This window comes from Chinchilla lanigera, unplaced genomic scaffold, assembly GCF_000276665.1.
Source record: "Chinchilla lanigera isolate Chin_1 unplaced genomic scaffold, ChiLan1.0 scaffold00039, whole genome shotgun sequence".
Taxonomy (NCBI): Eukaryota; Metazoa; Chordata; class Mammalia; order Rodentia; family Chinchillidae; genus Chinchilla; species Chinchilla lanigera.
This window is the reverse complement of record NW_004955440.1, coordinates 2,796,661-2,809,658: the sequence shown is the minus strand read 5'-3', so window position 1 is coordinate 2,809,658 and position 12,998 is coordinate 2,796,661. Positions and strand designations below refer to the sequence as shown.

Sequence of the window (12,998 nt, the reverse complement as noted above, 5' to 3'; positions counted from 1 at the left end):
GGGTTTAATGAACTATTTCCACTATCTTTTTAATCAGATTTTATTGGTACATTTTAGATATATATATAATGATCACATTCATCATAGAAAATTTGTACCTTTACATGATATAACTCATTTTTCCCCATTCCCCTACACTCTCTTCAACCCCTCTTCCCCTCCCCATTTGCAAAAGCTTTGTTTCCATGTTTTTCTTTTCTCTCTCTCTCTCTCTATTTTTTTTTACTTTTCCCTGTTTTCCTTTTCCTCTCACCTCGCCCTTGTTCCCCACCCCATCTGAACATTTTTTTCTTGTTTCACAATACCTATTATACATTTTGGTCCTTATTTACACTCCAGTGAAATTGGACACACGTTTAAATACTGCATTGTTTCTCTGGTGTGAAAAACTGAAAGTGTAAATATTTTCAGTAATATTTCTAAAGAAAACCAAGCATAGATTAGGTCTTAATATGCATTTTCTCATAAGAGCTAACTTTTATTATTGTTTGTTATATTCATTAATACTTTGTCAGTAACATTTTACTATTAACCCAATTTGAAATTTATTTCTTAAGATTTTCTTACATAACATTTTCATTACGTTTTCTTCAAGTTCAGATATATTAGATTTTCCCTAATCAACTAGTTCCACAAAGTGAGAATTAATTTTTAATTTTGACATGGATAATATTTAATAAATGAGGACTGTGACTAGCACATGATGACCTTATAATCTTGACACATCTCATTTCTTTTTATAGATTAAATTTGAATATCTTAAGTAATAATTAATGTACCGTGCACTTTGGAGCCTGCTCTCCACATAGATTCATCTAAGAAATGTGAAACCATTATCAGTTCTACTAAAAGACAAAGGAAAGGAAAGAACACAGAAGTTATTCAATAATATATCTAGTTATATTGGGAAAACAAAGGGGTATTATTACCCACTGAAAGTGTCAGAAACCAAGTATGTTTTGCCTTGCTATAACACTGCCTTAGAGTTCATAGTGGCATTGCATTTTGGGAGAAATTACCTAGAACTGTGTCTAATACAGAAATAATTTATATAAATTCTATCTTAGGGAAGAAAACTGTAGTTTAAACCCAGGAAAGTCTACTTTGATATGGAATGATTGCTTTTTAGTTAAGAATCATCTTTTAAAATGTTCTCTAAACATAAAAAACTTATTTTTTAACTAATAAGTACTTTTAAAACATTGATTGTCTTATACCATACTAGTCTTAGTCTCTTCCCTGCCCCTATTGCCAAAGCCAATTTAAATAAAAAATTTTATTTTTGGTAACATACTATGTATTTTTCTTAGGATAACAAAATTGATTTTAAAGACTTTCTTTTGATTCACTTTTTCCCCTATTCCTGTAGGTTATGCTGCAGCCTAATCACTGGCTTTGGTGGCCTTCCTTTATATTTTAACCTTTGAAAACTGTCCACTGAACTTACCAGGGCTTTATTTTTTGTCATTTGTGGCATTTTGGCTACTGGTATAGGATGTCTTTAATTTTTACTTTTATTTCTAAAAAAACATTTTTCATTTTTTAAGTCAAGACTTCCGTTTTACTTCCTTGGTAATATATATAAGAACCATCTTAAAAGGCCTCAGTTCTGAATTTGAGTAGCAAATCTCTGACATTACTTATTTAATCAAAAATTACCATAGATTTTTGACTTCTTTCTTATGGTTCTAAAATGTGTCAACACATAAATTAACAGATTAATTTAAGTCCTTATTCAACTGAAAGCTTCCTGACAACCGTGTGAAAAAATTGTCTCTGAATCTATCCATTGTTTTGCTTTTGATTGATTTGTATTTGATTCTTTGTTTTGAAGGTAGTTTCCTTTTGTCTCAAATATGTGATGGCTTTGTTTACTTATTCATTCCACCGTATTTTTATGTGTCATTAAATAATTGCAGATATATTTTTATTATCACTCTAAATTCTTTATTTATTTATGAAAATTCTTTATTCTTATTTCTGATGCTGTATTCAAATTATCGTGCTGCCACTTTTTAAAAGGAAATAAAACATCACACTGCAGTTGTATAGAATCCTAAGAGATTTACTCATTTGATCTTTTATAAAATCTCTAGCTGAACTGATCTGTATTTGTTAATGTCAATAACAGGTTTTCCAAATGCGAATACCCAGTCGTTTGTTTCCTAGTCCTTATTTTAGTGATCTTTTGAAAGGCCCTTTTGTTTACATTGTCATCAACTAATTCACAGTGTTATTATGTACCACAGATAATTTTCTATTTCTCATACAGTTTTGTTTCAAGCATCCATTATACATGGTTTCTTTGTGTTTATTACATCTGGAAATTTTAGTGATGTGAATTACTCATTTTTTGAGTTGTTGAACAGTTATCTCACAGTTATGTCTCCATGTGAGGGTCACTTTAGAGGCCCTTATTTTAATAGTCTATATCTGTTGAATTAGAATTGGGGGAGCTGGGCTGGGGATATAGCTCGGTGGCACAGCACCTGCTGTGGGGGAGTTTTGACAAGAATTCACATGATACAAAGGTGTGATAGATTTTAACATAATAGAACATAATCAGAAGATTGACCTATTGCTTTTATTTCCTGTTCAGTTGTTTTTGTTTTACCTTTTGTCTTGCCCATATTTCTTTCCCCTCAGTATCTACAGTTGTGTCTTTTGTTATGTTGGAACTCAATTTCAAGAAATTAATAAAACATTGGTTCCATAATACTTTTGGAGAAAATGACTGGAATCATAATGCATTTGATTTCCTACAAAACATAAAAAAATACAAAAATACATGGAAAGATCTACTTCTGAACTATTATTACCAGTCTATCTGATGGTGCCATGATCTTTCCATTATCCACGGTTTACCTTAATAGTGTTTAGTACTGTTTGAATGAATAATATATCTGCATTTGAGCAATTTACCTTATACCTAAATATTTTGTTTTTAGCATACTGTAATTAAGTTTCAACCTCAACAAAGATTTTGAATAAAAATAAATTATTGTTTACAGCTTAAAATTTTCTTGATTCTTTTAGGTTTCTAGGTATTTGATCACATTATTTTCAGTGAATACACTTTTTATTTGTTCTTTTATATCTTTCATTTTTCCCTCCTTCTAATAGTAATAGAATTTCTTTTCCTCCATTAAATTTTGTTAGTTACTTATTCAACATCTGAAGATAATCATATGATATTTTCTCTTTGCTAATATTTTGAATTATAGTGACAGATTTTCCTATGTTGAACTATCTTTTTGTTCTTAGATTTGAATTTCTCTTGGTTCTGATATGGTCTTTTAGTGTTCTACTGATTCTATATTCTAATAGCTTCTTAAAGTGTTTGTATCAGTATTCACATACATGGTTGACTTTATCTATTGGTATTTTGTAATATCAGTGTTAGGTTGAGTTTTAAAATTTCTTTTAAAAATGATTTGGAAGTAGTTTTTCTTTTGGCACTGCGGGTATAGATTACTCAGTAGTTCATTTCTTGTGCACTCCTTCTGTAGTGTAGAACAGTCTTCTTATCCTTCCTTAACTGCAGCTGATAGTAGGAGGTTCTAGAACCACAGCTTTCTCTTCCCAGCTACTTATTTGAAAGTGATTGCATACACAAGAGTTGCATGAACATGAAAAATAAAGTCCTTATACCCATTATTCAGATTCACATATTGAAATTTTTTTATCCGATTTGTAAAACTTTGACTTTTATTAAAACTTTTATAGAGACTAGGGGGAAAGAAAAGTGCCATATTAGAAGCCAACATTCAGATGTTTTCAGAAATGGTGACTCTTAAAGCACTTCTATTCATATCTAGCCTTCTGTTTTTGCAGTCTTCTCCCTGAGTCACTTTTTTGGTATCCCCTACTTGTGCTTCTTTAAGCCTTGCTTTGTACTACAGGCCTACTTACATTCTGCTTCCAACCCCAACTGAATGTTTTGTCCCTAAAAAAGAGTTTTTTTCTCCCTCTGCTGCTATCTCCAGCTTATCTTCTGTAAAGCTTTGCTTGATTCCAATGCATTCCCTTCGAGAAAGAGCCTGTTCCTGCCGTAAGGATGAGCCAACAGTTGCGTCTGAGCGGTGTGCACTGCACTGTAACACTGCAGCCAACCAGGAATTGTAAACTTATATCAATAAAGAATTAGAAATACAAAGTTTTGAAGGGAGAATGGAAACACTTTATAAGGAGGAAAGGAGAGGACAGAAAACTACCCTGTGAGAGAGAGAGTAGGGAGTCTGCAGCCAGACAATGCTGAGGACCTTTGTCTTTAGCCCTTTTCTCAGTGTGCCAGAACCCCCTCCAGCCCCCCACCTCGAATTTGTTGCAACCTGATTAGATACTTTAGGCCCTAGCACCCTCCATTGTCTATGTGCAGACTTCTAGGTGAGCTTTATTTGGTTCTCTTTGTCCCATCAGGCCCTATCTCTGATATTTATGGGTTTGCTAAAAGGATTTTATATAAAGGAAACATAGGAAGAGAACATACGTGTGTGTGCACATGCGCCTGTCAAGGTGTGAGTATATACTTTAGATACCAAGTGAGTTTTTTCTATTATGTAGCCGCCTCTCCCTTTTGTCTCCTTTGTACTTTACTGCATGGCTGGGAAGGGCATCTGGCAGAGCCTTTTTGCTTATTAGTTCTCTTGCTTGTCCTGTTAATTGCTTCCACTATCAAGGGTTTAACTCTTTCTAGTCAGGATGTGACAGAAAGCTTACTGAGGCTTTCATCTATTTCCTTACCTGTCTTATCTGCCCCCTTTTCCTACACAACTGTCAGCAAAGTGTGACAATAAATTCCCTAAAGTGTGGCCTCTTTAGTCTTGAGAAGAGATCAGGCCTATGATCTGTTCCCTGCCCCCAATCTCCTCTGAGACAGGAACACATGAATGAAATATACACACACTGTTCTAAGAATGATTTCCATGGAGAAAAATATTCTTTAGTTGATCTTTCAATGTATTACCTATGTGAGACTTCGGGCCTGACCAAGCCATATGATTGTTTGATTCTGGAGGAAGTGTAGCAAAACCATTGGTGTAAAAGGGAATGATAGCAGGACCTGTGTCCCTGTGCAAAGCCACAAGACCACACTAGATGCTTTGCTGAGATGTGCCCAAAGGAATGATAACATGAGGGCTAACTAAGTGAAGTCTCACTCCTGTGATAAAGTTGTAGTGTCCTTGCTAATCCTGTTGATTCCTCTCAGTTGGCTGCTGCTGCCTTTGTTCTTTCTCAATAAAAGATCACTGAAAATGGTAATCAAGGTGACAGTCCTGGAGGCTGAAGGCCCCTGACCCCAGAATTTTGCCTTTTCATCCACGGGCACCTCGTTCTCAGGACTTGTCACGCCAGACAGAAACAGAATATACACCAACAGATTTCTACATATATATACCATCTAAAACTCCCTATAATAATTGGGTGGGTTGGTGCATGCCTGTACAGGAAGCACACACACACACACACACACACACGCACACACATAAGCACAGAGTTCTAAGAATAATCATTTCTACATATACTATCTAAAACTCCCTATAAGAATTGAGGATTGGTGCATACCTGTATTTCCAAATTCTGGGAGGCTGAGGCAGGAGATTTGCAAATTCAGGGCCACCAGCCAGGGCAGTTTAGTGATTTAGCAAGACCCTGTCTCAAAATGAAACAATAATAATTTTTTAAAAAACCTGAGGATACAGCTCAATTCAAAGGCGCCAGTACTGGTTTAAGTACCCAGTTCTAAGAGGGGTGCAGAGGGCTGGGAAAGGGGACAACCTCCCTATGGGAAAGAAAACAGAAACAAGGAAATACTTCTGCTAAAATATACACCTCACCCTTAAGAGTAATAAATAACAGAATGTAGGATTTCAGTTTGACACATCCCCTATGTGGCTTTCTTAATTTAGATCTCTGAGATTTAAAATCTGCATACCTAAATGAGTCTTCCAAAGGAACCACTCTATAACAAATAGGCCACCTATTTTAGAGACACTTCTTTCTCTAACCTTAAAAAACAGGCGAGCTGTTTTTAATTTTAAAACTGGAAAAATTTCCAATTTAAAATGATTCTCAATCAGGCATATTCTGTAATACATATGTATAGAATTGATGTATAAAAGTAATTTCACAAATGGAAAATTGAAACTAAAATTTTTTGAGGAACATTGTTATGTAATTATTCTTAATTTTATGGAGTAAATGTAGAAAATGTAAACTTATTGTCCTGAGTAGAACGGTGATTTATTATTTTAAAACATCGATAAAAATGTACTTTTGAAATTAACATATTCTATTTAATTCTTGCACAGACATTTGCACAGTTATTGAGTCAAGTAATTTAGCCTTAATTGGGAGGAAACATTGGAGGGTTCCACGTTAGCAAATTCCACTGCAGTTAAAGTCAGGGGCTTCAGGGCACCTATGGAGTGTAGTTATTTCTGTATACTGAAATTACTTGAGGTGTGCTATTGCTTTTATAGCTGAATATTATATATTTTAAATTTTTCACAAAATATTGAAACCCAAGAACATGTTTTAAAAGTTTACAACTAAGGATGAAATCGTGTCAGACTATGTATCTTCCTGTCTGTAAATTTATCTATTAGTTTAGTTGTCCTAGATGTTATTTCTTATTTTGCTATGAACTTAAGTTTGTACTAGTATACTTTTATTTTCCAGTCTAAAGCCTTAGCTCTTTTTAGTTTGTTCTGTCAAACTTTATCTTCTATTTTATGATGGCCAGAAAATGAACCACCAATAACCAATACCTAGAGTTCAACCAATTCATTAGAATTTAGTGACTAAATTCTTTATTTTGTGTTGCTAAGTATTTTTTCAGTTTCCACGTTGTCTTTTAACTACATAATCTTTTAACTATAGGATCTTTTAACTAAAGTGATGCTAAATAAAATGTTTTGGGCTGTTAAGAAGAAAGATAACTCAATAAAAACTGAGGAGAATGCTGTATTTTTAGGTGTCTTCTCTAATGACAAAGTATTATCCTAAGACAGATTAGCAAATGAGCAAATTAAGAAGTTAGTGATGCTAAGTTGATCAAATTCTGAGATTTTTTTTTTCCTTCTAGCTAAGAAGTCTCAAGGAAATCCTTTCATAAAATTTACTATGTCAGTTTATTAATATATTTGAATATGGCTTTCCATATGTCATGGTCACCTTAAAGAGTAAAATGGATCCTTCCACCCAATATGTGTCTCCAGCGTCAAGACTGGTGATGCTACCCAGAACCTGAAGAATGTGAAAAGATTTGTTCTTCATAAATATGACCTGGGGTGAGCAGAGCAGGCTCTCAAAATATATGAATAGGAGAGGAGACTGATTTGGTTTGTAACAGGATTTGCAAAGTAGAGCTAGAGTGGAGGTTCTCACCTATGGGCAGGGCTTTTAGGGTTTGACCTTTTAGGGCAGTGCCAAAGGAAGTAGTACTCACACTTTATCTACTTGCCCAGAATTGGGGGAGGAGAATAAGGAGACGTGAAAATTGTCTGCATTCAAACATCAAAGAAGTCAGACTTTTGTTTCCTAAATCCACCACTGAATGTTCAATTCTTTTACACCCATAAGCAAGGTAGTTCAAAGAGGCTACTTGCATCTTTTTCTCTTAGAAACTGCTTTGTCTAGCTCCCAAAGCACACATCCTGCCACTTAGATGTGAAGATAAAAATCTTGGAGAGGAGGAATCCACGGGGGATCAGATATTAGTGCATCAAGAGAGACTTTGAAATAACTATGATTATTTTATTCAAGAAAAGGAAAAAGTAGACAAAAAAATGAAAAGATGGAAAATTTTAATAGAAAATTCAGTCTGTTAAAAAGGAGCTTAAATATTTAAACACAGATTCTAATGAACGTTTTAGAACTACAAAGTAACACGTGAAATTAAGAATTTATTCAGTGGGTTTAATAACATTAGATACAAGAACTTAGGAGTAGGGAATTAGAAGTGTAAACTATATGAATTTCTAATTAGATTGGGCTCTCAACACATCAGGATTATTCTCATCCTTTCCCCTACTGATACTAGTTTCTCCTTTCTTTGCCTATCTTCAGCACAAAGCTGTATTGTTTTATTGTCTTTTAATTTTATTTATTGACAAAAATTGTATATGTTTATGGTATACACTATGTTGTCTTGAAATATATATGCATTTGTGGAATGGCTAAGTTGAGCTAAGTATCATATGTATTACCTTACTTGTTGACCTTTTTTGTGTGATTAAAATATACTCTCTTACAGGTTGTAGAATATAGTCCATTATTGTTAACTGTAGTCACCACATTATACAGTAAATCTTTTGACTTTAATCTTCCTGTCTTTGAGTAGGGGCAGTGCTGAGGATCAAACCGAGGCCTCTTGTGTGCTAGGCAAACACCCTACCCCTGAGCTGAACTCCCAGCTTCTATTCCTCCTATCGAACAGAAATTTTGTTGCATTTGTTCTATTTTTTGTTTGTTGCGTCCTTCTGTTTTGTTTTATTGAGACAAAGTCTCACAATGCAGTTCAGGCTGGCCTTTCCCTGTTTTTTCAAGTCCCATTTCCACATAATATATTCCTGTTGCAGATTTATTTCCCTGATCTCAGCAGACAATAATTGGAAATTTTGGTACTGGCCGTCTTTGGGAGAGAGGTGTCTGGCAGGCCAACAAAGAATACTATTAGTGATCCTACATGCAGTGAACAAAGTCTACCTAGACAGGTGATTAGTACCAAGTAAATTTAGCAACAAGTAAATGATAAGGACCTGGTAATCAAGTTTGGGGCCCAGAGAGAGAATACTGTTTCCCAGAAAATTAGGAAAGCAAGACAGACCTTTGTTTCAAGAGAAGTTTAAGTTAAGAAAATGGATTATGAAATCATGGCAGGAAACAAAACCCAAGATCCACAACTACAGAACACAGTTAGCTGCATGGTCCATAGGAGAAACATAAAGTCATAGCTCAGTTCCTGCAATTGTGCTTGTGGTCTGACTTTTTCAGGGATGGGAAGGAGCAACGCTAATGAACTCAAAGCAGGAAGAAAACTCCAAAACTAATTGTTAAATTTCTGCTATGTTGCAAACAAGCTGGTCCTAAAATACAGTGATGTTTGAGTGGCTTCCAGTATGAGAATTGGAAGACTTTGAAGTCGGGCAACCAACAGTCAGTATGCCATATATTTGTATGTAATTGCTCGTTAGTTCAATTACAAAACCAGCTTATATAAAAGTTTGTTATTTTGTTTTAGGGCTGTGTCTACTATCGTAAGGGAAATCTTAACTTTCCCTGAATAGACCTAAAGTTTGGGTTATATAATATAATTTATAAAATTAACATGTAATTTATTGTTACAGTAAAATAATGTAATATTGGTGTCCATCCCTAACCCACCTGTTACCAAGTTCTGACTAACTTAACCTCAATTTTACTGTTGAAAGACTAGGTAGGAAGTGTAAGGCCTGACTGGAACTGACTCTCCTAGCCCCCAATCTGCTTGGGGACAGACGCTAATCTTAGCAGGGACCTCAGCTCAGCACCAAGGCTGTCATCTTGCAGACACAGGATAAGATAAGGAGAAGAAGAGATAAGATAGGACAAGGAATCTTGCAAATTCCAAGACATCTGGGGACATCTGGAGCCTCAGAAAAATTTACACTGGTCACTTCAAGGACTTTGCCCACTTAGATGCAAGACTGGCACATGATGGAAAGAGAACTTTGACCACAGATGTTTATTAAAATCTTCCTACCTAATGTCCCTCGCCTTCTTCCCATCTCTATAAAAGGGGCACACTGCTCTTTCCTACAGCTTTTTGCCTTCTGTCTGTCTGCATCCAGGCACAATAAACTTCGTGCCATTTCGCCTTTACACAAGCCTGGTGGTCTCTGCTGGCCCCTGCCCCTCACACTATTTGTTACAGTTTTTATCTTAAACTGGATCTCAATATTAAAATGGTTAAACTTAACTTTTGCTCTATATTTGTGTATTTTGTGGATCAAAACTTTGGAATGGTAATAGTTAATATCACTGTTCTTTTGTACTAAAAGCTTTTGTGCTATCTCCCTCCTCCTTATAAAGCTACAAACAGATTCTGTGTACCTGGGTCTTACCTATACAGAGAGTGTGAGGTCTGATCTTTATGCAATTACTCTTCATCCAGTCGTGCATTCATGTAATTTCTGTGCCAGGTCAAAAACATATTCACTTCCCAATTTCTATTTACCGTCTTTCTCTTTGGTAGTCTTTTATGTAGGGTAAAAAATTCTTAAGTAAATCACACTAGTTTTCTTATTAATCTTTGAAGTTGGATTGGTATAAATGTTATTTTAATTGAATTACTCTGATTTTTTTTTTTTTTTGGTTCTTACTACCAGCAGTTAAAGAAAAACACATGAATAAGACAATGTTTTCATAAATCCAAGACCATCTTTTCCATTATTTTTCTTAAATCTCACTCTGCATTTAAAACTCAGAGCTGGGTGTGGTAGTGCACGCATGTGATCCCAGCACTGAGAGGCTGAGGCAGCAGGGTTACCGCAAGTTCAAGCCCAGCCTCAATTATGCAGCACAACTCTTTCTCAGAAAAACAGCAAAACAAAACCAAAAAAACTTCAAATAGAAGTCACTGTTTTTAGTTTTTGTATCTTTTTTCCTTGAATAGTCTGTTAAGCACAGCCTGTTGCTCCTGATAGTATGTATTTTTGAAATGTAAGGATTATTGAGGTATAATTTACCCTTTTAGGTAACTTATTTGTTTTTTGGTTTTTTTTTCTCCGGTACCGGGAACCGAACTCACAACCTTGCGCTTGCCAGGCAGGCGCTTTTGCCGCTGAGCTAAATCCCCAGCCCCTAGGTAACTTATTTGTAATACAAGTTAGATGAGCTCTGACAAATGCTCACAGACATTACTGCCACTAAAATCAAGATGTGGACCAGCTGTACCCCAAAAGGTCCCTTGTGATGCTCCCTTATACCACCTCCAGTCTCTGGCAACAACTGATCCTCTGTCTGTCCTTGTTGTTTTATCTTTTCCAGAATGATGTGTAAGTGCACTTATATTGAATGGAGCAATATTTGCTCCTATGTAGGAGGACAGTTCTGGGAACTGAACCTTTGGCCTTCTGCATGCTATGCTCTACCACTGAGCTACACTCCCTTCCCAGTTTGTGGTTTTTTTGTTTTTTTTTTTTTTTTTTTTTTTGTCTCTTTGAGATAGGCTCTCACTATGCAATTCAGAATGGCCTTGAGCTCACTTTGTAGCCCAGGCTGGTCTTGAACTCACAACGATCCTTCTGCCTCAGCCTCCTGAGAGCTGGGATTACAGGCCTGCACCACCACACCCAGCTAGTTTGCCTCTTTTTAACTGAATAATATTCCAATGTATGACTATACCAGAGTTTGATTATTCACGCAACAATTGATGCACTAGGAGTTATCTTTATTTTCTGGCTATTGACAAAAATCACTGTAAACTTTCATTTGGGAAACTACCTTTTAAATGAGACTAGTGTAACATTGGGGCAGTGTGATAGTATTTAGATGGTCTAGTGGGAAGGCAACATAGACAACATAGGCTATCATACTAATTGTGCATCAGTTATCTGTGATTAAAATCACTTAACCGCTCTACCTACTACTTTTTTGGTAAAATATTCATGATTCAGGGCTTATTATAACTTTATAAATTTTTTGTGTGTGGCTTTTTGTTTGTGTGTTTGTTTGTTTGTTTTTGAGACTGGGTCTCGCTGTGCAGTTCAGGCTAGCACTTTGAGCTCTCTATGTAGCACAGGTGGACCTCGAACTTGTAGCAATCCTCCTGCCTTAGCCTCCTGAGTGCTGGGATTACAGGCCTGCACCATCACCCCCAGCTATTCTAGCTTTAAAATAAAATGATTTTGTGCTGCATAGGTAAGATATTTACTATTGTGTTCTCTAAAAGGAGAAATTAGAAAGGGTCATATGTTTATTTATTTTTTTATTTTAAAGATAAAAGGAGGGAAACATTAACAGAGATACAACATTTTACAACATCACAAGCACAGTACAGACAATACAGAGTTACAAACAAAGTGGTAGGGAATTAACAATGCTTGTTATATTACATATTGATATCTTCAAAGTGGCTTCTCTATGTTTATTTATAAAATGACTTTTATGAAATTGGTATCACTAATATTTAAACTTAGGGGTCATTTTGTCTCTAGTTCCAAATGGTGTTGCTTAATGAATTTTAAAAGTCCTTATAACCTTGAACTTTTTATTAACTGTATAATCCAACTGATTTTACATTGGAAAATTATTTTGTAATATTCTTAATAAGGTATTTGATATTTTCCTTCAAAATATTTTAGGCTGTATTTTTATTGTATTCTTTTTCTTTAATTTAGATGGGTCTAGGAAAGACAATCCAGGCAATTGCAATCGCTTATTTCTATAAAGAGGAGTGGCCTCTTTTAATAGTGGTCCCTTCATCACTGAGGTACCCTTGGACAGAAGAAATAGAGAAATGGATCCCAGAGCTGGACCCTGAAGAAATCAGTGTCATTCAGAATAAAACTGATGTTGGGTAAGAACAACTTTTTAATCTCTAAGAAAGAAAGAAAGTTTTCTTTGTCTATATGCAGTATATATTCATGTTTAGAATTAAATATTACCTACAGATTATCATTTAGAAATGAGGGTAATGTAGAGAATTTTATTTTACATTTAAAAATACATATTATTGATCTGAAACCCAATAATGTATTTGTCTCTAAGTTCCCTTAAGGTATATTTTATTTTACTTTATTTTATTTTTTGAGACAGGGTCTCACTATGTAGTTCAGGGTGCGCCTTGAATTCACATGTCGCTCAGGCTGGCCTTGAACTTGGGACAGTCCTCCTATTAGCCTCCCAAATGCTAGGATTATAGGCATGCACCATCACACCTGGCCCTTGTGGTATGTTTTAAAATTAAATAGGAAATATTTATTCTTTTAATGATACAGAGACATTATATATCT

The 12,998-nt window shown here is 35.2% G+C and overlaps 1 protein-coding gene across 4 annotated transcripts in view; it reads left to right on the top strand.

The window, feature by feature from the left end:
* The window catches only part of Zranb3 (zinc finger, RAN-binding domain containing 3), a 224,819-nt gene that overhangs the window by 98,201 nt on the left and 113,620 nt on the right, over positions 1 to 12,998 (top strand). For all 4 annotated transcript variants that reach the window (XM_013517481.1, XM_005390762.2, XM_013517482.1 and 1 more), the window contains one exon: positions 12,384 to 12,562. In XM_013517481.1, coding sequence (XP_013372935.1) covers positions 12,384 to 12,562 — 179 coding nt within the window. The remainder of the gene's footprint in view (positions 1 to 12,383; positions 12,563 to 12,998) is intronic.